The sequence below is a fragment of the Oryctolagus cuniculus genome, chromosome 1 (assembly GCF_051225735.1).
Source record: "Oryctolagus cuniculus isolate XC-2025 breed Fujian yellow rabbit chromosome 1, ASM5122573v1, whole genome shotgun sequence".
Taxonomy (NCBI): domain Eukaryota; kingdom Metazoa; phylum Chordata; class Mammalia; order Lagomorpha; family Leporidae; genus Oryctolagus; species Oryctolagus cuniculus.
In genome coordinates, this window is record NC_142867.1 from 39,808,100 (window position 1) to 39,834,386 (window position 26,287).

General features: G+C 36.4%; 1 protein-coding gene across 4 annotated transcripts in view; it reads right to left on the reverse strand.

Annotated features, from left to right (window-relative positions):
• The window catches only part of ANO3 (anoctamin 3), a 419,821-nt gene that overhangs the window by 49,724 nt on the left and 343,810 nt on the right, over positions 1–26,287 (reverse strand). For all 4 annotated transcript variants that reach the window (XM_051825159.3, XM_070072327.2, XM_089310426.1 and 1 more), the window contains 3 exons: positions 5,730–5,812; positions 5,186–5,326; positions 3,636–3,800 (listed from right to left, as the gene is read on the reverse strand). In XM_051825159.3, coding sequence (XP_051681119.3) covers positions 3,636–3,800; positions 5,186–5,326; positions 5,730–5,812 — 389 coding nt within the window. The remainder of the gene's footprint in view (positions 1–3,635; positions 3,801–5,185; positions 5,327–5,729; positions 5,813–26,287) is intronic.

Sequence of the window (26,287 nt, forward strand, 5' to 3'; positions counted from 1 at the left end):
TCACTGCACTCCCTGGCCACAGCAGAGAGCTGGCCTGGAAGAGGGGCAACCGGGACAGAATCTGGCACCCTGACCAGGACTAGAACCCGGTGTGCCGGCGCCGCAAGGCGGAGGATTAACCTAGTGAGCCGCAGCGCCAGCCTGCTTTATTAATTTTTAAATTAATAAAGTTCATCATTCATATCAAGTTCATCATTCAAAGCAAAGACAAAACAACAGACTTAAATAGTAGAAAATAAAATTAATACATTAAAGAGAATCACACTACTAAAAATTATCATAGTGGTATGATGTCTGCATGAACAGAATCTTTAAATATTTTCCTATATTATTATATATTTTGTACAATGTAACACAATAAATGCATGTGATTCTCTTTCTGCAAACATGACTGGGTATTTTAATGCTTATGACTGAGTAACCAAAACATTTAAACAAAAATGAGCAAAAGGTAAATATTAATTAACGTACCAATGCTCTGAAGAATTTCGAAAGACCAAAGAAAAAATTGTCAACCTTTCAAAATCTTGTAAGAAGGGAAATAAATAACTCATAAATGGAAATAAAATTATAAAATATCAAAAAGAAGCAAATATAGATGGAAAGGTTTGTACTATTACTCTTTTCTACGCACTAGAAGAGAATCTCATTTAATCTTTTCATAATCCAATGGTAGTTTCATTTTCATTTGAAATATCAAAAAATTAAAGTGTATGGCCCAAATCACACATATGAATTAATCTGCTTTGCATGTGTCCAGAGTCCACTTATTTTTGTCAGGACAATGAGCGGAACTATAGTATCAAGAAAGACAATGTACAGAGGGAAGCCCGATTGCTGGCATGTTGCTGAGTCACTGAGAAATCATTTTTTTATGGGTAAAAGAAAAAATTTACAAAGTGGACCAAAGTTGCTACCAATATGGCTACAGTTTTAGAGGTGATATACATACATATATATCATATATATACATATATATCATGTACATATATGTAATATATCATGTATATATGCAATCTATTTCTCATTTATTCCATTTATAACATGCTAGATTTTTTTAAAAGAAAAATTTATGTACATTTTTTCCTGGCTGTGAATCAACACATATGTGCAGGAATAACTATTTGTAAGATCAGAAAAAGCTATATTAAGTGACAACTGTATTTCACATATCATTTCCCTTATGATAGATGAAAACCGTTAACATTTGATCGGCATTCCCTTTAGTTTCAAAATCCTGGTGTGTGTGTGCTAGTGTGTGTATTATAGAAAACCAGAATCAGTTAAAATTCAATATTCTTTTTCTGTATTTTAAGTCCTTAAGATATATAAAATACAATTCTAATAGTTCATATAATACTCCATTAAATACAATTTGAATTAGCATTTTCTTACTGTTGGTCATTTATGGAGATCTCTTTTCTAACTTTTGCAAATCTACATAATAATATAATAATCTTTCTACATAAATTTAAGACTATATCATTGTCGATTTCTTGAATGTAAAATATCAGGAATTAATATCAAAATTTGGGGTTGGCTAGTCTTAATAGAAGTTTATTATAGAAAATCTAGAAAATTATATATATTAGATAAAAATCAGACAACATTTAAAGAAAATAAACATAACATATTATCTTACCTTTTACCAATAACTCCGGATATTGTATTGATGTGTACTTGGAATTATTATCTATGTGGATGTACATGCTCCTGAGTTTGAGTTTTTATACTATCGTTAGCAGATATAGTTTAAAAATCACCTCTATGTTTGCCTAGGAAGTTTTATATTTTTGTGTAAATTTTGGATTATTTTGTGAAACAGAAACTTTTTTTAAACTTTGTAAATAAAAATGTAGTGCCTTTGGTGAGACAGAATTAGTAATTTGTAATTTTTTTTGCAGTTTCTGCCATGATTGGTATTCTACTCCAGATAACTATTTTTACTCTAAGCATTTTGTGATTTATTTTTCTTCCTAGTAAGTTTTGTATTTTTTTGAGTTACAAGTTTATCAGCACTTTAATTATGTAGTAATAATATATGATATTTTAATCTCCTCTACATCTATCAATGTATCTGATAAGGTGATTGGTGGCTATTTATTGCCCAAGTACTGTGTCCCTTACAGATCCTAACTGCCCACAGGAGTAGGAGAGCAGAAATATTCTGTCCATATTCACTATGTGCTCTCAAGTTCTCCACAGCTGCACACTGATGTACGTCCCTCATCTCATTTTCTTTATTCTTCTAAACATATTTTTTATCATTTCCCCAAAAAACTCCCACATGGTTCTATGCATCTATGTATTTGCACTTTTAGTTTCTCCAAAGACAGTTCCTTTTCTCCTCCTTGTTGTCCTATCACAGAAGAGATACTCTCTCTTCTCTTCAAGTCTTCCCATCTAGTCTCTGGACCCCAACACTCCATTTCATCTAAGGCCTTCTTTCTCACCCTTTCCAGGGTTCCTTGTATTTCAACTATCATTTATTTTTTATTGTGTCTTGAATCCTAGATTCTAAATAATAGAATATAGATCTTGGATAGTATGTCAATGGCCAGTTATTTTTATATTAACTAACCTACTGAAGATAAGTCCACTTACAATCAGACTGACTCTTAGGGTTATCTAGAAATAAACAAACTACTTAGTTTTTGTCACTGAAATAATGAGGTCAACTGCAGCAACCTCTGGTCTACTTCGGAAAATCATCATAATATACTGATATTCTTAGAAACAAGGTATTTTATTATCTTTCAGAAAATGTGCATGATAAATATATGTATTTAGAGTGTCTATGCTGTAAATGACTCTTCCATATGGTATCTGTGAGGTGTACAACTTATCCTACCTTGCACATACTACTGTGATAATTTTCTAGTTTTAGCATTATATACTTTTGATGTTTATTGTACACTTTAATCTATGAGCCAAAGGAATAAATTAAATTAAAGTATCGTATGACATGTTTGGAGACACTGTAAGAAATAGCTCCTTCTTGAAATTAAACTTAAAACTGAAGACAGTAAGACTATAATACAATATCTTAACTATTGTACTACATTAAAGTTTATTGAGGGGGAGAGAAAAGGGGGGAGGGAGAGAGAGACAGAGTGAGAGAGAGAGAGAGAGAGAGAGAGAGAAATTCCAGAAATGGAAAACTGGAATGAAGCTGGAGTAGCTGTCTGATTATTTGATATTTCAAATCAGACCTTGGAGATGAGAAGTCTTCACTTTCAAACAGATTTTCCCATATATTTCCGACATATTCTCCATTGAGATTGAGTATGTTTGAGCAGTTTTCTAATTCAAACAATCCATTATTTGCCTAAGAAAAGTATAATACTACCTCTAACGTACACTAGAAAATGAGTAGAAATTATCATTCATCTAGATTATAGACAAAAAAAGACAGGAAGGGCAATACAATTAGTATTAGATTTTCATTTCAGAAATCGATCATCTAAAATATGTAGATAAAATGTTCTTAGTTAAACTGAGCTGTCTTTGCCATAAACACGGCTTGGTCTTATTTTGGTTTCCATTTAAATATATTCCAAATATAAAATAAACTTATATCATTCCCCTTTCCAATTTGGTTTTATCTATCGAAAAATAACATTATAAACACTTACAAGATTCAGCAGCATAATAATTATAAAATTGATACAGACAGCAGCAGCAGATGTTGCAAACTGCCAGTGTTGTTTGATGAAATTCCACTTAAATGATGCAAATTGTTCCATGACGACAAGGCGATACACCACTACTGCAAACACTGCAGTAATCACCAAGGAAATCTACAATATAGGAGAACAGAGAAGTTAACCATATCTTATACCATTAACAACTCAAAAGCAAGACCAGAGATCACGTACACTACCTCAAGAGAGGATTCACAGATTTAATTTTCCCCACTAAGGAAGTAGCAACATTACAGTAAAAAATAAATAATGTGAAATTAAAATTTTACAATGATAACTATGTGAGGTAGTATATGTTTGAATTAGCTGTATCTAAACATCCACAATGTATATATAATTCAAAACATCATATGGTACTCCATAAATACACTTAGTTTAATCCATAATTTAAAATAAATAACTTTGAAAACAAAAACCCCAGAAATACTTAAGTTGTTTTAGTATAACAAAATTATCACACTTAAAATCCAAATTAAGTTCAAATTTCCTCTTTTAAATGGAATCCTTATGTTTTTTAAAATTTTTTTATAATTACTCTACTCTTTAATTTAACTCACAAAACTGCTGAAAAAGCAGACATTTCCGGCCGGCGCCGTGGCTCACTAGGCTAATCCTCCGCCTTGCGGCACCGGCACACCGGGTTCTAGTCCTGGTCGGGGCGCCGGATTCTGTCCCAGTTGCCCCTCTTACAGCCCAGCTCTCTGCTATGGCCCGGGAGTGCAGTGGAGGATGGCCCAAGTCCTTGGGCCCTGCACCAGCATGGGAGACCAGGAAAAGCACCTGGCTCCTGGCTTCGGATCAGCGCGGTGCACTGGCCGCGGCGTCCATTGGAGGGTGAACCAACGACAAAAAGACCTTTCTTTCTGTCTCTTTCTCTCTCACTGTCCACTCTGCCTGTCAAAAATAAAAAAAATAATAAGAAAGAAAAAGTAGACATTTCCATCTAAAAGAAATGCTTGAGCCGGTGGTATTTCTGTTATGCATGTATATTACAGTTTTGGGTAGTAATAGGCCTGGAAAAACTCTTGTCAATCATGAATGCTTTAAGCTTAGGAGGTGTAAACTTGATCTGAGAGCTTCCATAAGTCTCCTTCATTTCTTCTGTTGTTAGAACTCCAAACTGGCTTGACTCAGTTGATTCCTGTATCACCGAGCCCCTGACTCACTCTGATAAATCAACTGGTGGTATGTTTGGTTTTAACACAGGATATCTAATTCATCAAGGAAACCCATGCAATCTCCATTTTATCTTGGGTGATTGATCTCTGTTTCTCCCTCTGAATGTTTCATGTAGAGAGGTGCACAATTTCCTTTTATGAAATCTTCACACCTTGCTATGGTTTCCATCTTATTTAACTGCATGTATTACCAAGGTTGAAATAGGCTTCTTATATTCTCAGGGTCACAAAATGAGTTGGTATCAGAGACCTTCCTTGCAAACCAAGAATTCCACAACTCTGATATTGATGGTTATACATTACCATGAAGAATATTCCTGAGACAGATACAAGAAGACGACTGATTTTGTCTGAAGAGGGCTGATGTGGCTCAGGTTTTCCTGTGATGGGATTAACAACCTCCATCTTGTAATACTTGGCTTCAAACTGGGGACGAAGTGTTTCCTGTGAGAGAAATGAAAGTTGTCTAATCATCAAAGCCACAAATTTAGGAAGATGCCTCCAAGGGCTTATATAAAACTCCTAAATTTGGCCTACATTTAAATTAAGTATTCACAAAAAAGAATTTTTTAAAAAAGGATGAAATTATTTTCCAAATAATCCTAAACTGTATTTTAATTAGTACAATTGCCCACTAGTGTAATTAAAGAAACATCATAGAAATGGTTTCAAAAATAAATCTTTGTAATTCATCTCTATTACCTTAATGAAGTAAAATAATTGTTAATGAAAAGATCAAATGAAAATCTAATGGTGTGTACCTGCTTCTAGCTTGGATGTCAGAATAGTCAATAATGTTCTGCATTCAATATCCCAGTTTCCTTATCTAAGGTTTCTAACCTCTTACCTCCTCTTCTTCCCATTCCATAAGGTCCCAAGTATATGTCAGTATACTTCTTCTCCTTTTCCAAAACTCCAGGAAGACTGTGGCTATAAGATACAACAATACTAGCTCATTACTCAAATCACATCACATTGTATTTATTCTTCTGATTGATACATTTTCACCATTATGAAATTCTTAAAATTAATTATTACTGAAATAATATTAAATTGTTTTATTTCCCTCCTTTCCACTTCTCTATGCACTACTGTCAGCATGCATTGCTGAACTTAACAAGCAGGGATGTTTGTTAGCACTATTAGAGAAAGTCAGTATGAGTTATCTAGGTATTATTGTCCCTTTTGACCTTTACATGGTTATTTGGAATTATCTAGAAGGTTCAAATAAATCCTTCTCTAGGAATGACAGCTAAGATCAGATGCTACTCATCCAAGACCCAGAGAACAATGGTGTGGAAGAGAGAGGGGAAAAGAGCAATGCCATCATGATGGAAGGAGAATGAAGAAATCAGAGAACACACTGAAGGTGGATCTACAGGGACTGAAGGGGTCCATGGAAACAGCAAGTCCGAACCATTATCTGAATGTTCTGCAAAAACGGCAAAAAGAGAATTGTTTTCCTTCTGACAAGTGGGCTCCACTTCATACCAGTGAAGACTTTATTGACAAAACTAAGATCTCATAAATACGTTCTTAAAAACCTGTGGTTCCATTCTTCCATGCCCCTAGCTGTATATTTACTGTTCTCTTAATTTGGTCAAAGTACTGTAACCTCAATGATCTTTTTAACCAATGAAGGGGGGTACTCAAGCTAAAGCTAAGTTACATTGTAATGAGACTTAAAATAAAGTATAAATTATAGGGGAAGCAGAGAAACAGTGCTTTTTAGAAGAATACAAAAAAGAAGCAGTCGATAGAGCAAAGTAATGAGATCTTCCTGGCCAGCTTCAGTTGTCCTTTACCTTTAACGCAAAATAGGGTCAGAGGAAAACTATTCTGAGGTTTTGTTTTCTTATTTCTTTTTAACTAAAAATCTGCATCAGTATTGGCTACAAAAAATACAATGTTCATAGCTATATTATCTGACATTTTTCACATATTAAAATTTACAAAACTCTCACATTTAATTTTGTCACTGTTATAGACAAAGGGATATGGCAGGTATTATTATCACTTAGATTCTGAAAACAAAGGTGCTAATTGATTGTGCCAACAAATAGCAGAGTGAGGGTTGAAATTTTGGCAAGTAGTTCTCCACCCACAATGCCTGATCCATGCAGTTCTCCAACATTTTTTTTCCAGGCCCACCACAAACAATATTAGCTACTGATTTTTGCGAAGTTCTAAAATAGCAGGTATGGTTGAAGGAAACAACACAGCCAAACTCCATTGGCAGCGAGACAAATGAGGTCTAACCACTGGATCACGGAATCTCAGACCTAAGAGTGAAGAGAGGAGTCAACAAAGGAACAGAACCAGAGAAAATATACGTATCAAAGTATGTATAGATCAAAGGAAATGAAAACAAGGTGCTAAGAAAACAAGTATAAGTGGTCTTCAACTGGTTCATGAAAACATGCATATTATGAAAATAAAGCTATCCATGGATTTCCATTTTTTTTGCATAAAAGTAGGCTTATTTTTGAACTTAGCTCTTGCCACAAAATTTTTTGAAGTACCTTATACAGTGTATAGTGTTTGTGAACCTGGGACTAAATTTTTTTTTTTTTTTATCCAAGATTTATTTATTTATTTGAAAGTCAGAGTTACACAGAGACAGTAAGAGAGGCAGAGAGTTCTTTCATTTGCTGGTTCACTCCCTAGTTGGCTGCGATTTCCAGAGCTGTGCCAATATGAAGCCAGGGGCCTGGAACTTCCTCTGGGTCTCCCATGTGGATGCGGGGGCCTGAAGCTTGGGCCATCTTCCACTGCTTTCCCAGGCTATAGCGGAGAGCTGGATTGGAAGCAGAGCAGCGGGGACTGGAATCGGCGTCCATATGGGATGTTGGCACCGCAGGTGGTGGCCTTAGCCACTACATCACAGCTCCAGCCCCTAAAAGTTTTTAATATTGTGCATAACACTACAGAATGCTGAGATTCTCACTCATTTCAGCCAGTGATTAAAGTACGTAGTACATGCTCTCTTCTTAATGTGTGTGCCTTTCTAACACATACTTCAGCTAGACGCATTTGTCACAAAATCAAAAAAAAAATAATGCTAATGTTGGAGTTGGTGTGATTTTTAAATTTGAAATAACAACATTATAGAACATATATTGGATCTTTCTCAGAAAATAAAATATTTACTTTAGAAAACATGTTTTTAATACATAGTATAGTCTAAGGTATCTCTTCGATAGAATGTGTTCATGTCTTTGGGATATCTTAATCACAAAACAAGTCTATTTCTAGATTTTTAAGAAATCTTCATGCTGTTTTCCACAGAGGTTGGACTAATTTACCTTCCCACCAACACTGTATAAGAGTTCCCCCTTCTCCACAGCTTCACCAGCATTTGTTATTCTCTGTCTTTTGGATAACAGTCATTTTGACAGGGGTGAGGTGATATCTCACAATGGTTTTGATTTGCATTTCTCTGATGGCTAGTAATGCTAAGCACGTTTTCATATATTTGCTGGCCATTTGTCTTTCTTCTTTTGAAAAGTGTCTATTGAGGTCCTTTGCCCATTTCTTAACTGGATTGGTTGTTTTTTTGTTGTTGAATTCTTTGAGTTGCTGATATCTTCTGGATATCAATTCTTTGTCAGATAGGTAGATTGCTAATAGTTTTTCCCATTCTGTTGGATATCTTTTCACACTACTGACTGTGTTTCTTGATGTGAATTCTGAATTTTATGTAATATTATTTGTTTAGTTTTGCTTTTGTTGTCTATGCCTTGGTGGCCTTATCATTACCTAAACCAATGTCTTGGATTGTTTTCCCTTCATTTTCTTTCAGCAACTTTGAGTCTTATGGTCTTATGTCTTAAATTTAGGTCTTCGTTCCATCTTGAGTTGATTTTTGTATATGGTGAGAGAAAGAGACCTAATTTAATTCTTCTGTATATATATCCATCCAAATTTGCCAGTACCATTTATTGAATAGAGATTCCTTTCTCCAATAGACAGCACTTTTATCAAAAATCAATTGACTGTATGCATATGGACAAATTTCTGGGCTCTTCATTCTGTTTCATGTATCTATGTTTCAGTTTTTATGCCAGTATCATGCTTTTTTACTATTATTATAGCTTTGTGATATGCTTTGAAGTCAGATATAGTGAAGCCTCCAGAGCTTGATTTCTTTTACTCAGGATCACTTTGGCTATTTTGGGACTTTGATGATTCTATATGAATTTTAGAACTGTTTTTTCTATTTCTATAAAGAACATTGTTGATAATTTTGATAGAGATTATATTGGATTTATAAATGGCATTAGATACCATAGATATTTTAATGATATTCATTCTTCCAATTCATGAGCAAGGAATATTTTTCTATTTTGGGGGTGTCCTGGATTCTTTCACCAATGTTTGATAATTTTCATTGTATGGCTCTTTTATTTCTTTAGTTAAATTTATTCTTAAATATTTGATTTTTTGTGGATATTGTGAATGGGCTTTCTTTCTTGATTTCCCTTTAGGAAAGTTTATCACTAGCATATAAAAAAGGTACTGTGTATTATGTGTTCATTTCATAACCTGCAACTTTACTGAATTGGTTTATCAGTTTTAACAGCTTTTTGGTAGAGTGTTAAGGTTTTTCCATGTACAATATCATGTCAACTGTAAACATAGATATTTTGACTTCTTTTACTACTGAATTCTATAAAACGTTCAAATAGGAACTATCCATAATACTTTTCAGACTATTCCAAAATACTGAACAGGATGAAATTCAGCTAAACTCCTTTTCTGAGGCCAGAATCACTCAGATAAACCGAAAAAAGACACAACACACAAAGAAAACTACAGACCTATATCCTTGATGAACAAAAATATAAAAATCCTCAACCAAATACTGGCAAACAAAATCCAACACCACACCAGAGATGCATGGGTGGTTCAACATTTGCAAATCAATAAACATTGTAAAGCGCCTAAACAGAATGAAGAAAAAATGATGTGGTCATCTTAATAGATGCAGAGTTGCATGTTATAAAATTCAATTTTTTTTTCATGATAAAAAAAAACCCTCTACAAATTAGGTATTGAAGGAACATATCTCAAAATTGTAAAAGCTATATAAGACGAACCAACAGCCAATATGATACTGAATAGGGAAAAGCTGAAAGCATTTCCCCTCAGATCTGGAACAAGACACGTATGTCCACTTCAATCACTCTCATTCAATCTAGTATTAGAAGTATCAATAAGAGCAATTAGGGAGGAGAAAGAAATAAATAGCATCAAAATTGGAAAGGAGTCTTTACTTTAGATTTCAATATTGAACTAGCATTTGTGTTAGACACCCATTCTCAGCTTGAGATGCATACATTTTATTCAAGGCTTATTTAATTTAAACTCTCAACTGAATCCTTGGTCTTTCTAAAGTTATTCATTAGGAAGAAGGTATATAGATTGATTTATCAATATGTCAAACACTGAGGAAGGAAATACATGATCATTTCTTTATCTCTGCTAAATTTATAAATAAAAATTAAATTAAATTAATATCCAAATAGCTAACAGAAAATTGAAACAGTGGCTGCTTCTGATAATGGGGATGAATGGCAGATAGCACAGAGAATTATCTCAGGTGATAAAAATATTCTTAATTTAATATGCAAAATATTTATATAATTTCATGTATTTTTCAAAAGCAGTCAAATATATTTAGGATCTGTGGATTTCACTGTATATAGATTTTAACTCTGAAACCAGGTTTTATAAAATACATAATTTTTAAAAATCAAATTATTAAAAATATTACTTGACTTGATCCTTATGATGATACAGTAGTTTTCTCCAGGTTTGTACTTTGTGTTTTCCAAGTATTTTTAACCCTTGCTTAGCAATAGAGGGCCCTGAGGTTGCAATGAGAAGCTGAAAAGGAGATGATGATCTGGGATGAGAATATCTCATTCCATAGCTAGTTTCAGGATAACTACAAACTCAAATTACGAACACAGTTGGGCTGGAGCTGAGGGACTGGCTGAGCAATAAACAAGCCTGTTCAGTTCTCTGGCCCATCTGTATTAACTACCCTTAGAAAAGAGAGAGGGACAAGATGTGGGCAAAAGGATGAGTCAGAGTACCCAACCTACATGACCTGAAAGTTCTTTCAGGTAAATATGTGGGGCCCAATACAAATACAGGAGGAAAGACTGAGTCCATCAAAATACAGCCAAATTCCAATGAGACATAGTACACAAAGCTGCCCACTGCTGTAGGTCATCAGCAAGATTTCACCCAGTGGCTCATATATCGCCCCTCTGGAGTGAAGAGTTATTCTAGATGAAAGGCATGTGAGATGGAGTTCTAAAAATATTAAGGTCTCAGGCCGGCGCCGTGGCTCAATAGGCTAATCCTCCACCTTGCGGCGCCGGCACACCGGGTTCTAGTCCCGGTCGGGGCGCCGGATTCTGTCCCGGTTGCCCCTCTTCCAGGCCAGCTCTCTGCTATGGCCAGGGAGTGCAGTGGAGGATGGCCCAAGTCCTTGGGCCCTGCACCAGCATGGGAGACCAGGAAAAGCACCTGGATCCTGGCTCCTGCCATCGGATCAGCGCGGTGCGCCGGCTGCAGTGGCGGCCATTGGAGGGTGAACCAACGGCAAAGGAAGACCTTTCTCTCTCTGTCTCTCTCTCTCACTGTCCACTCTGCCTGTAAAAAAAAAAAAAAAAAAAAAAAAAAAAAAAATTAAGGTCTCCATTCACTGACCTTTGTTTTTTTTTTCCCAGAAGAGTTATATTAATTTAATTTAATATCATCTTGATAGTAAAGGGAAAGAGCATGAGGAAGGGAGCTGAGCTGGTATCAAGTTTAGGACTGAAAGCTGGGTATGGGTATTTCAAGAGGAGACAGGAATCTATGAAAAGCTCCATGAATCAATGATTTTGAGAAACATACCTTATAAATCATAAAGGGGCAAACACACATTAGTCATTTTCTTATAATTAACTGTAGATTATGGGCACACATAATTAACTCTGGGACCCTGTAAGGATCAGGCAATCTCTAAAATAAGCAGCATATTGACAGAATGTAGGAGCATTACTAACAGAGGCCAACACTGGTTTCAGAAGGGATTAGAGTATAGGATGTGTGGAAGAACTGGAGAATAAAATCAGGAATATTGCACAGTTCAACATCTGAAAGTTTTACTGTATAAAACCAATAATCAGGCTACACTCCAAATCAATTGAATCAAGATCTCTGGAGACAAAAAACCCCAGTACTAGTACTGTTTTTTTTTTTTTTTGACAGGCAGAGTGGACAGTGAGAGAGAGAGACAGAGAGAGAAAGGTCTTCCTTTGCCGTTGGTTCACCCTCCAATGGACACCGCCAGTGTGCTGTGGCCGGCGCATGGCGCTGATCTGATGGCAGGAGCCAGGTGCTTCTCCTGGTCTCCCATGGGGTACAGGGCCCAAGCACTTGGGCCATCCTCCACTGCACTCCCGGGCCACAGCAAAGAACTGACCTGAAAGAGGGGCAACCGGGACAGAATCTGGCACCCCGACCGGGACTAGAACCCGGTGTGCCAGTGCCGCAAGGCGGAGGATTAGCCTAGTGAGCCACAGCACTGGCCCCAAGTACTAGTACTTTTAAAAGTTCCCCAGGAATTCCAGTGTGCAGCCAATATTACATCCAGTCTCTTAGAGGAAAAGCATTATGTTGATGAAAGAGGGGGAATGGACATCAAAATCATGATTATTGATGTAGCAGAATGCCAACAAAAGAACTGTAAGGGCAAGCTGTCAGAAATGATAACTATAATTTTGTTTTGGTTCTAATTGTTCATAAATTATTTAATGTTTTTAGATATATTACTTCTATTATCTATATCATTCATTCAATAGTTAACAAAGTCCGAATGTCAATTACTGTCCCAGGTATATGTGAAAAGTACAATAAATGCTTCAAATTACACATTAGAAATTCATAATTTTGAGAGGCTAAATAATGTGCTGAAGCAATACAGAACATTGACACATATCACCCTAGTTCCAAAATTCTTACTCTTTTTACCATCTATTTCTTCCTTGGGTGGTAATGAGAAGACCTGAGAATAAAGATGCTGATAGGCATGGAAATCTGAAAAGCCATGAAAGTCACCAGGAATGAAATAACTTGGAGATAGGTAGGCACAGAAATAGAGAGAATAGTAGCAATCAAACGGAACAGGTTCAATACAGAAGAACGTGAAGTTTAAGGCCAAAGGGACATGGCAACAGAGATGGTGGACACGTGGGGAAAAGGAATACATCAGGCAACATTAATAATGGGGTGATGTTTACCTTAGTGATAAGAATGCCAATTAAAATGCCAGCACTCCCACATCAGAGTGGTTGAGTTCAACTCAAGGATTTTGCTTGGCTCTTATCCAGCTTTCTTCTTGTGTAACCTTGGGAGTCAGCATGTGATGGCTCAGTAGTTGGGTTCCTGCCATCCACATGGGAGAACTGGATTGAGTTTCTTGAACCTGGCTTCTACCTTGCCCACTCCTAGACATTGCAGGTGTTTGGGGGAAGATGAGAATTCTCTGTATGTCCTTCTCTCTGCATTTTGAATAATTAACTTTATAAAAATAAAATAAACAATATTAAAATGAAAATGCTTTAAAAGTGAAAGTGTATAAACTAAAAGTCACTACATTTATAAAGAATGAGATGTCAACACAGATATACTCATGCATGTAGGGAAAGTTTAAAAATAAAAGTATAGAGAGTGGTTGGACTAGTATGTTCTTACCACTCTATGTGGAAAGTTTATTAACTCTTCCCATTGGTTCTGTGAAACTGGGTTCAGAATGCAGTTAGAAGATAAGAGGCCTCCAATGGAGAAGGAAACTTTGTTATTAGGGGAAAGCCAAGAATCACAAGAGTCACAGAAGTAGAGGAAGTAGTCCAGATATGCTAAAGGTTATATTACAGGGCTCTATTCCTTAGTAACTATACATTACATTGCATTGCATTGCATTACATTACATTTATTTAGTTGTTTGTTTGTTTATTTATTTATCCCTATGCCTTCCTGACTACAATGTCTTTCTGCCAATTTTAAAAATGTCCAGGGATGTCTGTGCTGCATCAAGTTCTTGTATTGTCATTTCATGTTAAAGTTGATAGCACAGAACAGAATCAGAGGATCATGCGTGCAAAGTGGATTAAATACTGTGTGCATTTTGTTGTACGTTATTTAGTTTAAATATACAGAAAAAGCAAGGTCAACAGTGGTTTAAACCAATTACTGGCATTGTCTAGAAACCTGACAAAGCATACATGATTTTCCCTACATTGGGAAGTTTGCTACACAGGTAAATTTTTTGACTTCCATTTTTTCCCTTAATATTTTTAGCACTTATCACCTTAAAATGTTATTAAATTTAATTGAATTATTAAATATAATCTATTGATTAACACTAACTCCTGGTCTTGTAACCTTTCAATTATTTCAGACTTTCAAATTATGCTCAATATATTTTCACTGGAGACATGAAAATAAAGGGTGTCTCTCACCAGAGAAACTCCTTCCTGTTTGTCATATATATGAACAGTCAGGTTACATTTTATCTGGAAAAGCAATCACTGCTTAAAATTTTTGGAACTCATTTCACTATACTTCTAAGAGGGTTGATTGGAAGCAGGTCAGGGAAAAGAGGTCAATTCCCAAACACAGCTGAAGTTGAATATGCTTGACTATGGAGAACAAAAAGGAATTCCAAGTATTGTTTTCATCAGAAGAGATAAAGATTTAAACACTTCTCAGTAGAAGGTCCAGTTGAAACAATAGTTTATCAGAATATCAGCTCTGAGATCTTCAGTTTGGATAGCACTCAAAGACTACTGAAGACTTTCATTCATTCCTCAGATTTATTTTTCGTAATATCCTCAAGCACAATGTGTTTTCCCCATGCATTATTGCAACACTGCTATACATGAGGTAGAAAGAGAAACTCTGTAAACAGGTTGAACATCTAACAGAAGGGCTCTGAATGAGGAATGTTTTAGATGTCCATGGCTGAGAAAAATGACTGCTGTTTTATGTTGTTGACAATGTTAACAAGATATGGAAATGCCATTTACGGAATTTGCTACATAAGTACAGGGTAGGCAAATCAATATGAAGTGCTTATAAATACTTGTGAAGAGCAGATTTTTAACAAATGTGTTGAACTATCCTTGCAACAGAAGCCATACTTGGAACTGGTTAGTCAAGACATACTTGTCTTGTTAAATTTCCTTTCTGGATAAAGATATGGGAACTTTAATTTTACTTCCAATATCCTGCCCCTTATAAATTTTCCCTCACAATAGTGGGGAAGGTCTGGCATATTATTAGCTATATAAAGCTATATATTAGCTATATAAGGATCATTTGGCCTGCCCCCTGACAAGGCAACTGCACTCTGGACTTGTATACAATAAATCTATAGCAGGCTAATTTTGGGGTTGACAATTTTGTAGGGCCTGTGAATGACGTTATAAATAGTAAATAGCCCTGGGTGGGAAAAAGATTCCCAGCCCTACAACCATTAAGTAAGAAAGAACATGACAAATTCAGTATTTGAACCCTAAGAATTAAAAATTTCATCAGTTTCTGAAATCACTGACATTCCTCCCCCCAGGAAAACATAGAAATAAGAAGCTATACATAAACATCATCATATTATATCAATATGTAAGCTTACCACAATATTCACAAAAGTAGATCTTCAACCTTGATGCACAGTTCCTTTAAAGCTAACACTTCTTGTAACTCAGTTTAGTAGTGACATTTTTATAGTAAACAGACATTGCAATAGCGTTAGTTCAAATTAAAATGGATGCTTTCAATTGAATTGCTAAAATATTCAAAGTGTCAAAAATAAAAATTTGTGACTTGTGTCATTTTAAAGCATGTGGTTAATTTTTATCAAGCCACTTTCCTCATCTTAGCAATAAAATAATTGATGCATTTTCTGTTTCAAATGTATTGACTATTTTGCAATTACAAATGTAACAGCACCAAAAATAAATGGACAAACTCTTTATTCGCCCTCTTCTGAAATGAAGGGATAGGAGAGTACTTGGCATATACTAGCCATTCCATTAATATAAACTGGATTAGTTAGATAAATGTGTTTAGAAGAAAATAATAGTCACCAACAATCCCAAAATCGATGAACAGATATAAAATTTTGATATTCCCATCCAAGATGTTTTTCTTGAGCAGTATATATATATATATATATATATATATATATATTGACAGGCAGAGTGGACAGTGAGAGAGAGAGAGACAGTGAGAAAGGTCTTCCTTTGCTGTTGGTTCACCCTTCATTTGCCGCCGCGGCCGGTGCGCTGCGGCCGGCACACCGCACTGATCCAAAGCCAGGAGCCAGGTGCTTTTGCTGGTCTCCCATGGGGTGCAGTGCCCAAGTACTTGGGCCTTCCTCCACTGCACTCCCTGGCCACAGCAGAGAGTTGGCCTGGAAGAGGGGCAACCGGGACAGAATCCGGCGCCCCGACAGAGATTAGAACCCGGTGTGCTGGCGCCGCAAGGCGGAGGATTAGCCTAGTGAGCCGCGTCGCCGGCCCGAGCAGTATATTTTAAACTTATCTCCTGCTGATACTCAGAGGTATGGCCATACCAATTACCAATTTATGAAGGAAAAAAAGAAAAAGAATCTGCAATTGAGTCCCCTTAAAGAGCTCATCCTGCCCTATTCCCTCAGGACCAGCTAGCTGTATGGTTAATTCCTAGAACAAAACTAGGAAACTGCTCCAGAACTAAGGTCTTTATCTGTTTAACTCTCTGGTGTCAGGGCTCTGAATACTATTAAATATCTACATTTTCAACCCAAAGACATTGCTCTAGAACTGGAAACAATACCTCAATTAGAGTACTTGGCACTATAGGTGAATGCTGGCCACTATAAAAGAAATTACTAAATTCACTTTTAAAAAAGCACAATTACATTCACATTCTTGATTAAGTTACAATGACCCTCAAATTGTCTAGCAATAGCAGCGTAGAGCTAGTCAGAGCATAAATTTGTGTAGGAATGTGCTGGGTTTGAAAATTGCCCCTATTCTTTTCTAATTGTATCACCTTAAACAAATTGCATGAGAATTAATTAAAATGAGAACAACAAGGTTTTCTTCACAAAGAAGCTTTACAAAGTGAGGGACAATTTGTAAGTGGTCTATGGATGTTAAATCTATTTGAAGACTAGGACAAATTATAATAAAAATTTTGTGATGCTTTGCTAGTTGTTATACATAGGAAACTTCATAGCATAAAGATACTTTACATTTTTATGCCAGAAAAATAGAGCTATTTTCAATTATTTAATTTCAGTTGTATCACTCTGATAAAATTCAGTCATAATTACTTTCCACATAATACTTTCCGCCTTTTGCCCATGATCCATCCAATATCATACCTTTTCTTTTTTCTCTTTTAGTATTTAAGATCGAAAACTTGTCTGTAGTGTCAATAATTCACTCCTAAACTTATGCTTTGAGAGTAAAATCTGTATCATCATAATAAGCATAAAAAAGAATGAAATTGCATCATATCCCCAAATAGGAGTGACAGAACTAACATTAATTGAGCACTTATAGCAGTCCAGACCTTTTGCTGGATCGTTTCACATCAACTCATGCCATCCTTACAACAGCGGAAGGTAAGTAAGATTATTAATCTCATTCATTAGATAAGCAAATTGGGGCTTCTAAGGGTTAAGTTATATCCAGATTCAAATGATGCACAGTTTCCATGATTTATTCCAAACATGGCTTGGGACAGAAGGTTGAGACTTATATAATTTGTAAAATCCTTCTGGGAAGAGATTAGCATCATTGACATAATATATAAACACATATCAGATAGACCTAAATGAGATTGACAGCTTAGCTCCTCATCTATCCAGTGGATCATCAATCAACAGTTTAAAGACTTTGATTTGAGAATCCTTTCATTCTGGGTCTAAGGTGTTCACCAGCCATTATTCTTTCTTACAAATATCTCTATAAAGACAAATATTTTCATTGTTATTGTAGAGGACTTTTTAAAGTAAAATTTCAATAAACTTTTGATACATGCTCATAACTTAATTGTCTGAAAAGATCATTTGTTTCTTTTCTAAAACCTAGTGCAAAGAGAAAGATAATGCTTCTTTATTCACAATTCAAGGAAATGCCCAGTTAGTTCAAATAACAATTGACTTGTTTAAGTTTTTTAATTTTGATGTGGCTGAAATATCTGTGTAGACATAGCAAAAATCTCTCAACATTCCCTAATAATGAGTGGGCTCCAGGGTTTTTGAATGTAAAATCATGAACACATTTAATTTGGCTTTGGTAAGATAAATTGATGTGGTTTATAGGCAGCTCCATGTGTTGTTCAATTACAGCCATCTTAGTGTAGGAATGGATTCTGAGAATCTCCTTCAGTTCATTTGATGATTTGCTCAGGTACTAGGGCAGGGCTTATATGATGAACATATTCGCTGGTGTTCAACATTGATGAATAATAGAGAAATGATATCTAAAATATCTGAAGACAAAAACTACAGAAAATTTCAAAAATTTTAACATCTATGAAAGGCAAGGGAGATTTTCCCAAATTCACAACAAACTTAAAAATCCATATATTTTCAATAATGCATCGTGAAGTACATTAAAATAAACTTTATAAAACTATAAATAACAAAAATAACTTTGAAGTAATCATGCTTAAGGAAGAGGAGAAATTTAATTATGTTTGTATACTTTCAATAGATTATTTTTAAATGTTATGTAAAGAGATAATTTTATAAAGCAGACAAATACAGGACAAGAAGCATTACAGAGCTGTGTCAAGCAGTTAATTAATTAAAATAGTTACTTCAGTGGAATTTGACAGCTTGTATATGCTATTTTGAAGCTTGTTAAAATTTGTAAATTTGTAATTCTTCTCATCTTTATTACTTGTCTTCCTCATTTATTTATTTATTTATTTGACAGGTAGAGTTATAAACAGTGAGAGAGAGAGAGTCAGAGAGAAAGGTCTTCCTTCCATTGGTTCACTCCCCAAATGGCTGCTACGGCCGGCGCTGCGCCAATCCGAAGCCAGGAGCCAGGTGCTCCTTCCTGGTCCTTCATGCAGGTGCAGTTGCCCAAGTACTTGGGCCATCCTCCACTGCCCTCGCGGGCCACAGCAGAGAGCTGGACTGGAAGAGGAGCAACAAGGACTAAAACCCGGTGCTCATATGGGATGCCGGTGCCGCAGGCAGAGGACTAACCAAGTGAGCCACAACGCCAGCCCTCTATTCTTCATTTTGTCTTTGTATTTTTGTACTTTTTTTCTTAAAGAGGACTTCTGAAGTTGTGCATCTCCTTCCCACAAATAGTGATAGTGCATTAAGAATATAAGTGTCGAGTTTCAGTCCCAGCTGCTCCACTTCTGATTCACATCCCTGCTAATGTACCTGGGAAAGCAGCAGAAAATGGGCTAAATTCTTCAGCCCCTGAGCACACGGGAAACTCAGATGAAGCTCCTGGCTTCTGAATTCAGTCTGCCCCAGCCATTTGGAGAGTAAACCAGTGGATGGATGATCTCTCTCTCTCTATCTTTCTCTCTCTCTTTCTCTCTCTCTCTCAACCCCTGCCTCCCCAACTCTGCCTTTCAAGGAAATAAAATAAAAATTTTTAAAAGGTATGTGTCAGCTACTCTGCTATATGTTCCACACATGTTGACTCATTCAATCCTCCCAGTAGTTCCATGTACAAGAAATATATGCATTGCTACTTTACTGGCAGTGATAGTAAGCTCAGAAAGCATAACGCATTCACCCCAAAATGAACTCAACTCTATACTTCAAGTTACTCTGATTCCTAAGACAACATTGCTATTTGAAATATGGATTAAATGGAAGGGATGAAAAACAACTCCAAGTTCTGTAAGGGTCTGCTTCTGAGTCAGCACAAAAATCTGCTGCTTTTTCTGTGGCTAGGAACTTTCAGGAACTGTCAACTTAATTAAACGCAGTGTGTGTACACTGTTTCTACAAAGTGTTAAGGTGCTTATAGTTCTTTCAGTGGATGAGAAAGTCTCTTGTCTTTGATATTTGCTGCCTTTGAACTTGATTTCAAAATTCACTTCATGTCACGAATAAGTTTCCTTTTCCTTCTCTTCTTGCTTTGGAGTCAAGAAACAAATCTAGATCCTTCTTCAGAGGGTACATACCTGTCATAGGAATCTCACTGTGTCCTGTCCAGGACAAGGTTCACTGGTGAGAACACTCAGCAAATTAACTCTGGGTGCTGCTGCAGCTAGTGTTTATTATTCAGCTGTTTTAACTTTCCTACTACCAAAGAATAAGTTGTATCTACTTAAATTGTCTACTTTTCTGCCTTAAGTTGTTTTCAGAAACTATTAATGAATCACTGGGATCTCTTCCTAAAGGTGGTAAAATCAGTTATAGTATTATCAATCTGCCTGGTTTGTTCCTCTATTATACCTATGCCTAATTATAGCTTAGTAAATTGAGTCCATATAAAAAGAATTGAAAATTGACCAATTGGACAAGAGTTGCTTAGAGATTAGATTTCATACCAAAATTAGGGTTTAAAGGGAAGAAAATTTGCATAATAGCATACTTCATTGTGTAGGAAATATTGTGTACTTGTTAAAGAGAGCAATATCAATTCTAGCAGATTGTCACTTATAGGCGGAAGACACAGTTGAGCACTAGGATTAAAAAGTTCCCCTTGAGAATAGAAGTTCTCTGGAAGTGAGAATTCCATCAATAGGAGTCTACAGGGAGCCTAGAACTCTCCAAATTAGCATGACAGCCCCAACCCCATGTCCTACACACACACATTTCCCTCTTGTCATCCCTCTTATAGGGGTTCATCACTAAGAGCATTGTATTCCTTACCCTGTCATGTCACATAACTCCAGAATCCCATGATTTCCAGACCACCCCCTCAACTCTCAGAATATGATCTCCACAACACTGGAGGGACAGGGAATGCCTTTGTGATATTTATCTCTTCTCAACTCATGAAATACTTTCACTGTGCCCTCTTTCTATTCAAGTCAATCAACTATCTTTTATACACCTTCCCCTTCGTGCTCTAACAGAAACCTGGGATGTCCCTCAACTCCCATCTTCCATGCAAAACTCTCCAATGATAGCTGTTGTCTCCCACACCAACTGGTGCTGGAGATGAGGAGGCCAAAGCATTTCTCCTCATTGCTGCTTCAAGGCAATTTTCGCTCCCTTTTCAAAGCCTCACATATTTGAATCTCCCATTTAAATTCATGCTTCCTGCTCCCTCTCCATGTGGCAGTCACCTTTTCTCCCTGAGGACACTTACCTTCCCTGAAGAATTTTAACTCCTGGCTTAGTACAGTTTTTATCAACATGAGTCCCCCAAAACTCTTATCAATTACAATATGTGCAATCTTTCCAGTACTCTGGCTTCTCAGGTCTTTGATCTCTATCTTCAAAGTTTTCTCCTACTCTGCTTTACTCATGTACTCCCACAGCATACTTTTGATCAAAATAGCCGATCCTCCAGAATCTCCAACTATCACATCCATACTTCTGGTTCATTCTCTAGAAACTCCAATTCCAACACTCTCTTGACCCAGATTTTCAACCCATTGGTCTTATCATATGTTTATGTATTTTCCGCTGTTCATTCCCTAACTTTAATCCTGAAGTAGCAGACTTGTAAGTCATTACATGCACTCTCGTGTATGTACCCTCAACTCTAAGTCCTGTCTCTGTTTGTCACAAACCCATGGATTGAGCAAACTCTAGTTATGTTCAACATTCCATCTACCCTCAATCTGTATCCATGTACATAACACAATTGGAGAAAAACACAGCTATACTGAGTGAGTTTTTTTAGTTTGTGTTAATGATTACCTCTTTGAGTGGACACGATGTTGTCATGCTGTCACATTTTCCTTTCTTTAATATCTGGTACCTAGACACATCGCACTCAGTATGATAATTTTATTGTATATTTTATCATTACAAATGAAGCAAACAGAAGGAAATAGCCTCCATTTACTTCCTTTTCTGTGATTGTGCCTGTGTTCTCTACATTCTCATATGTTATAACAGAAGATTGATGTATCCCTAGTTAAGACCAGCTATTTTTCTGAAATAGTTCCCATCTTTAATCATCTACTAAATGACAGCTCGATGTACAAACACACAAATACATCAAAGGAATGTCTTTGAGGGAAAAAAAAATCACATTTCAGATCGGAATAGCAAAGAATGGGAAGAATATGCTAGGTAGAAGGAAAAATAATGTACCCACTTGCTTTTTATTACTGCTACTGTGAAATATATACTCATCCATTTACTCATTCATTGATCTATTTATTGAGAATTTACTCTTTACTAGTCATTAGTCTAGCTGTGCAAATAAAGCAATGAAGAAAGTAGGCAAAAGGCTTGCTATCATGATCTGGTTTTCTTATATGAGAACATACAACAAATGACACAAACAAGATACAGGATATGTTAGTTGGCAATAACAGCTATGGAGAAAATAAAGTAGGAAGGATATTTAATAGTTTAAGAAACGAGAGTTGTGGATTACAAAGTGCAATCTAGGAAAGTCTTCCTGCCAGGAAAAAACAAAGTTAAAGTGAAGAATTCCCTCATCATTTTCCATTCAATGAATATACAGTGCTATATGTGAAGTGATGGACACAAATTAAAACAATTAAATAAGTCTCTGTACATTTAGTTTAATTCTTTCAAATTTTCACTCATGTTGATTTGAAGCTTTACTTTTTACCATTTCCAGTACTTCCAAGTCACAGAATTAATTTATCTACCATATCTCACTGACTCCTTATAGGTAACTGGGATGTAGTTATCTCTTTTTTCTATTTTACAAAGGAGCAACATTATTGGAAATGTGATGGTGATCAGAGAATGTTATGAAACCAGTAAGTAGAAAAACTCAGATTCGACAAGGGACTGTTAATTTGGTAGTCTAAACTTGTCCTACAAAGCACATCACCTTGTCTTGGTGATGATAAACCTGGGGAACCCAGGCAGAGAAGGAGCCCAGAGTTCTGACACTGGGCAAGTCTATGCTACAAAGTTATTATGCTAACAGACAGACAGTATGACCATGCCAACAAAAGTAATGCTTTGAAGAAAGTAGTGTTTGTCTTTTAGAGGTACCTATCACCTTTCAGCAAGACTCCCCTTCCCTTTCTGTTGCTACTGTGGATTTAACTAGAAATGTGAATAAAAGGCAACAGTGAACACTTGTGTCAAACTCTAAATAGTGCATAAAAATGCCCAGTAAAATATTTTAAATTAACAGGTTAAAGAGTTAATAGGCAGGGCCAGCATTGTGGCATAGAGGGTAAAGCCACCCCCTGAAATGCCATCATTCCAATATGGGCCATGATTACAGTCTCATTGCTCCACTACCTAGCTTCCTACTAATGTGCCTGGTTTGAAAGCAACAGAGGATGGCTCAAGTCCTTGGACCTCTGCACACATGTAGGAGACCCAGAAGAACCTCCTGGCTCCTTGTTTAGGATAGGCCCAGCTCTGGCCATTGTGACCATTTGGGGAGTGAACAAGCAGACACAAGATTTCTCTCACTGTCTCTCCCTCTCTATCTGTAACTCTGCCTTTCAAACACATAAACACTTAAAAAAAAAAAGTTAATAGGCCTCACTTAGAAATTATTGAAAATGTATAATTTACCATTCTGAATTAAAGATGTACACTAAATCAGTATTCTTTTATTTTATTTTTTTTTATTTTTTTTATTTTTTGACAGGCAGAGTAGACAGTGAGAGAGAGAGAGACAGAGAGAAAGGTCTTCCTTTGCCGTTGGTTCACCCTCCAATGGCTGCCGCGGCCAGCGTGCTGTGGCTGGCACATCACGTTGATCTGAAGGCAGGAGCCAGGTGCTTCTCCTGGTCTCCCATGGGGTGCAGGGCCCAAGCACTTGGGCCATCCTCCACTGCACTCCCTGGCCACAGCAGAGAGCTGGCCTGGAAGAGGGGCAACCGGGACAGAATCCGGCACCCTGAGCGGGACTAGAACCCTGTGTGCTGGCGCCACAAGGCAGAGGATTAGCCTAGTGAGCCGCAGCGCCAGCCTCATTATTTGTTAAATAGTAGTTTATTTCCAAGTGCATTAAGAAAACTGGAAATTTTAAAATATAATTCTATACCACTATTTTGATATAGTTATATCCCTCTTAAATATACGTTTGGGGCCAATATTATAGCATAGAGGCTTAAGTTGCCACTTGTGACACTGGCAATCCGATACTGAAGCACCATTTGGAGTTCTGGCTCCTCTGATTCTGATCTGGGAAGTTGCTAGTGCTCCTTGGAAAGCAGCAAAAGATGGCCCAAATGCTTGGATCCTTGTCATCCATGTGGGTGACTAGGATAAAGTTCCTGGCTTCTGACCTCAGCCGTACCCACACCTAGCTGTTGCTTCTGTTTGGGGAGAGAACAATTGGTTGGAAGATCTCTTTCTCTTTTTCTGTCTCTCCTCTCTGTCATTTTGACTTTCAGATAAATAAATATCTTTTAAAAATAAAATAAAAGATCTCTGTGAGTGAGATCCCAGTGGAAAGAACAGGTCTTCAAAGAAGGAGGTACCTTTCTCTGAAGGGAGGAGAGAACCTCCACTTTGACTATGACCTTGTCTAAACAAGATAAGAATCGGAGAACTCAGAGGGCTTCCATAGCCTTGGAAACTCATGACTGGAGCATAGGGAGATTACTGATGCCATAGACAGGAGTGTCAATTGGTAAAGTCAACAACAGGAGTCACTGTGCACTTACTCCTCATGTAGGATCTCTGTCCTTAATGTGCTGTGCATTGAGATTTAATGCTATAACGAGTACTCAAACAATATATTTCACTTTGTGTTTCTATGGGGGTGCAAACTGTTGAAATCTTTACTTAATGCATACTAAACTGATCTTCTGTAAAAAAAAAAAAAAAGAAATTATCAACTCCCAACTTGACTCTCACTGGGATTAAACATGACAATAGGTCTGATCTGATTTCATCATCATTTAAAAAAAAATCATCTATTATTTTTCACTTTATGTTTCTGTGTGGGAGCAAACTGTTGAAATCCTTACTTAATGTATACTAAGCTGATCTTCTGTATATTAAGATAATCGAAAATGAATCTTGATGTGAATGGAAGGGGAGAGGGAGTGGGAAAGGGGAGGGTTGTGGGTGGGAGGGACGGTATGGGGGGGGAAGCCATTGTAATCCATAAATCGTACTTTGGAAATTTATATTCATTAAATAAAAGTTAAAAAAATAAAATAAAATATACTTTCAATAAGCTCTTCTTAATATGTTGCAAAAAATTACAACCATTGTGGCCAACACTGTGGCATATTATGCTAAGCCTCTGTCTGCAGTGCCAGCAACCCATATAGGTGCTGTATGTGTCCTAGCTGCTCCTCTTCTGATCCAACTCTCCGCTATGGCCTGAGAAAGCAGGGGAAGATGGCCTAAGTGCTTAAGGCCCTGTATCTGCATGGGAGACCCAGAGAAGCTCCTGGCTTCTGGCTTCAGATCTGCCCAGCAATGGCGTAGCAGCCATTTAGGGAGTGAACCAGCAGATGGAAGACCTTTCATTCTGTCTGTCCCTCTCTGTCTATAACTCTCTCTCTCTCTCAAATAAATAAATAAATAAATAATCTTTTTAAAAATACAACTATCATTAACTATTTTCATTCATTTTATGACTTAGAATATGATTCTTACCAATATTTATGTTTGAAAGTGTTTATTGATGATCTCACCATACTTCTCTAAAGCAACAACAACAAAACTAAGTATAATCATTGTGCTCTTATTTTAAATGTCAATCTGAATAGGGTTTTCATCACTACCAGCAAAAAATCCATTTCGACTTTATTGACTATTTCACATAAACTCTAAGATTTTATTATAAATATATCTCTTAGGGATACCTAATGAGGTTTTTGTTTGTCTTTTAATTCTGGTACATAAGGATATTTACTACTTCTGAGCACAGTGAGATAAATTTCAGCTGTGTTTTAAGTTTTTTTTTATAAGGATATTTATTATGGAAACATGTTCACATAAGTGTATAGATAAGAATGCAACAGGCTTTTGTTACAATGACATCATTCATTTCTTTGAACTCTGGCTGAATTAAATGCCACAAAGCACATAGATATCTATTTTTTAAAGTTTCTTTTAGTGATTGATATACTTTATAACTTTCTTTAGCTGACCATTTATGTATATATGTATGCTATGTTTTTTATTATATTTTAATTTACTTATTTGAAAGGCAGAAACAGAGGGAGAAGGAGAGAGAGAGGGAGAGGGAGAGAGAGAAGGAGATGGAAAGGGAGAGAAAAAAA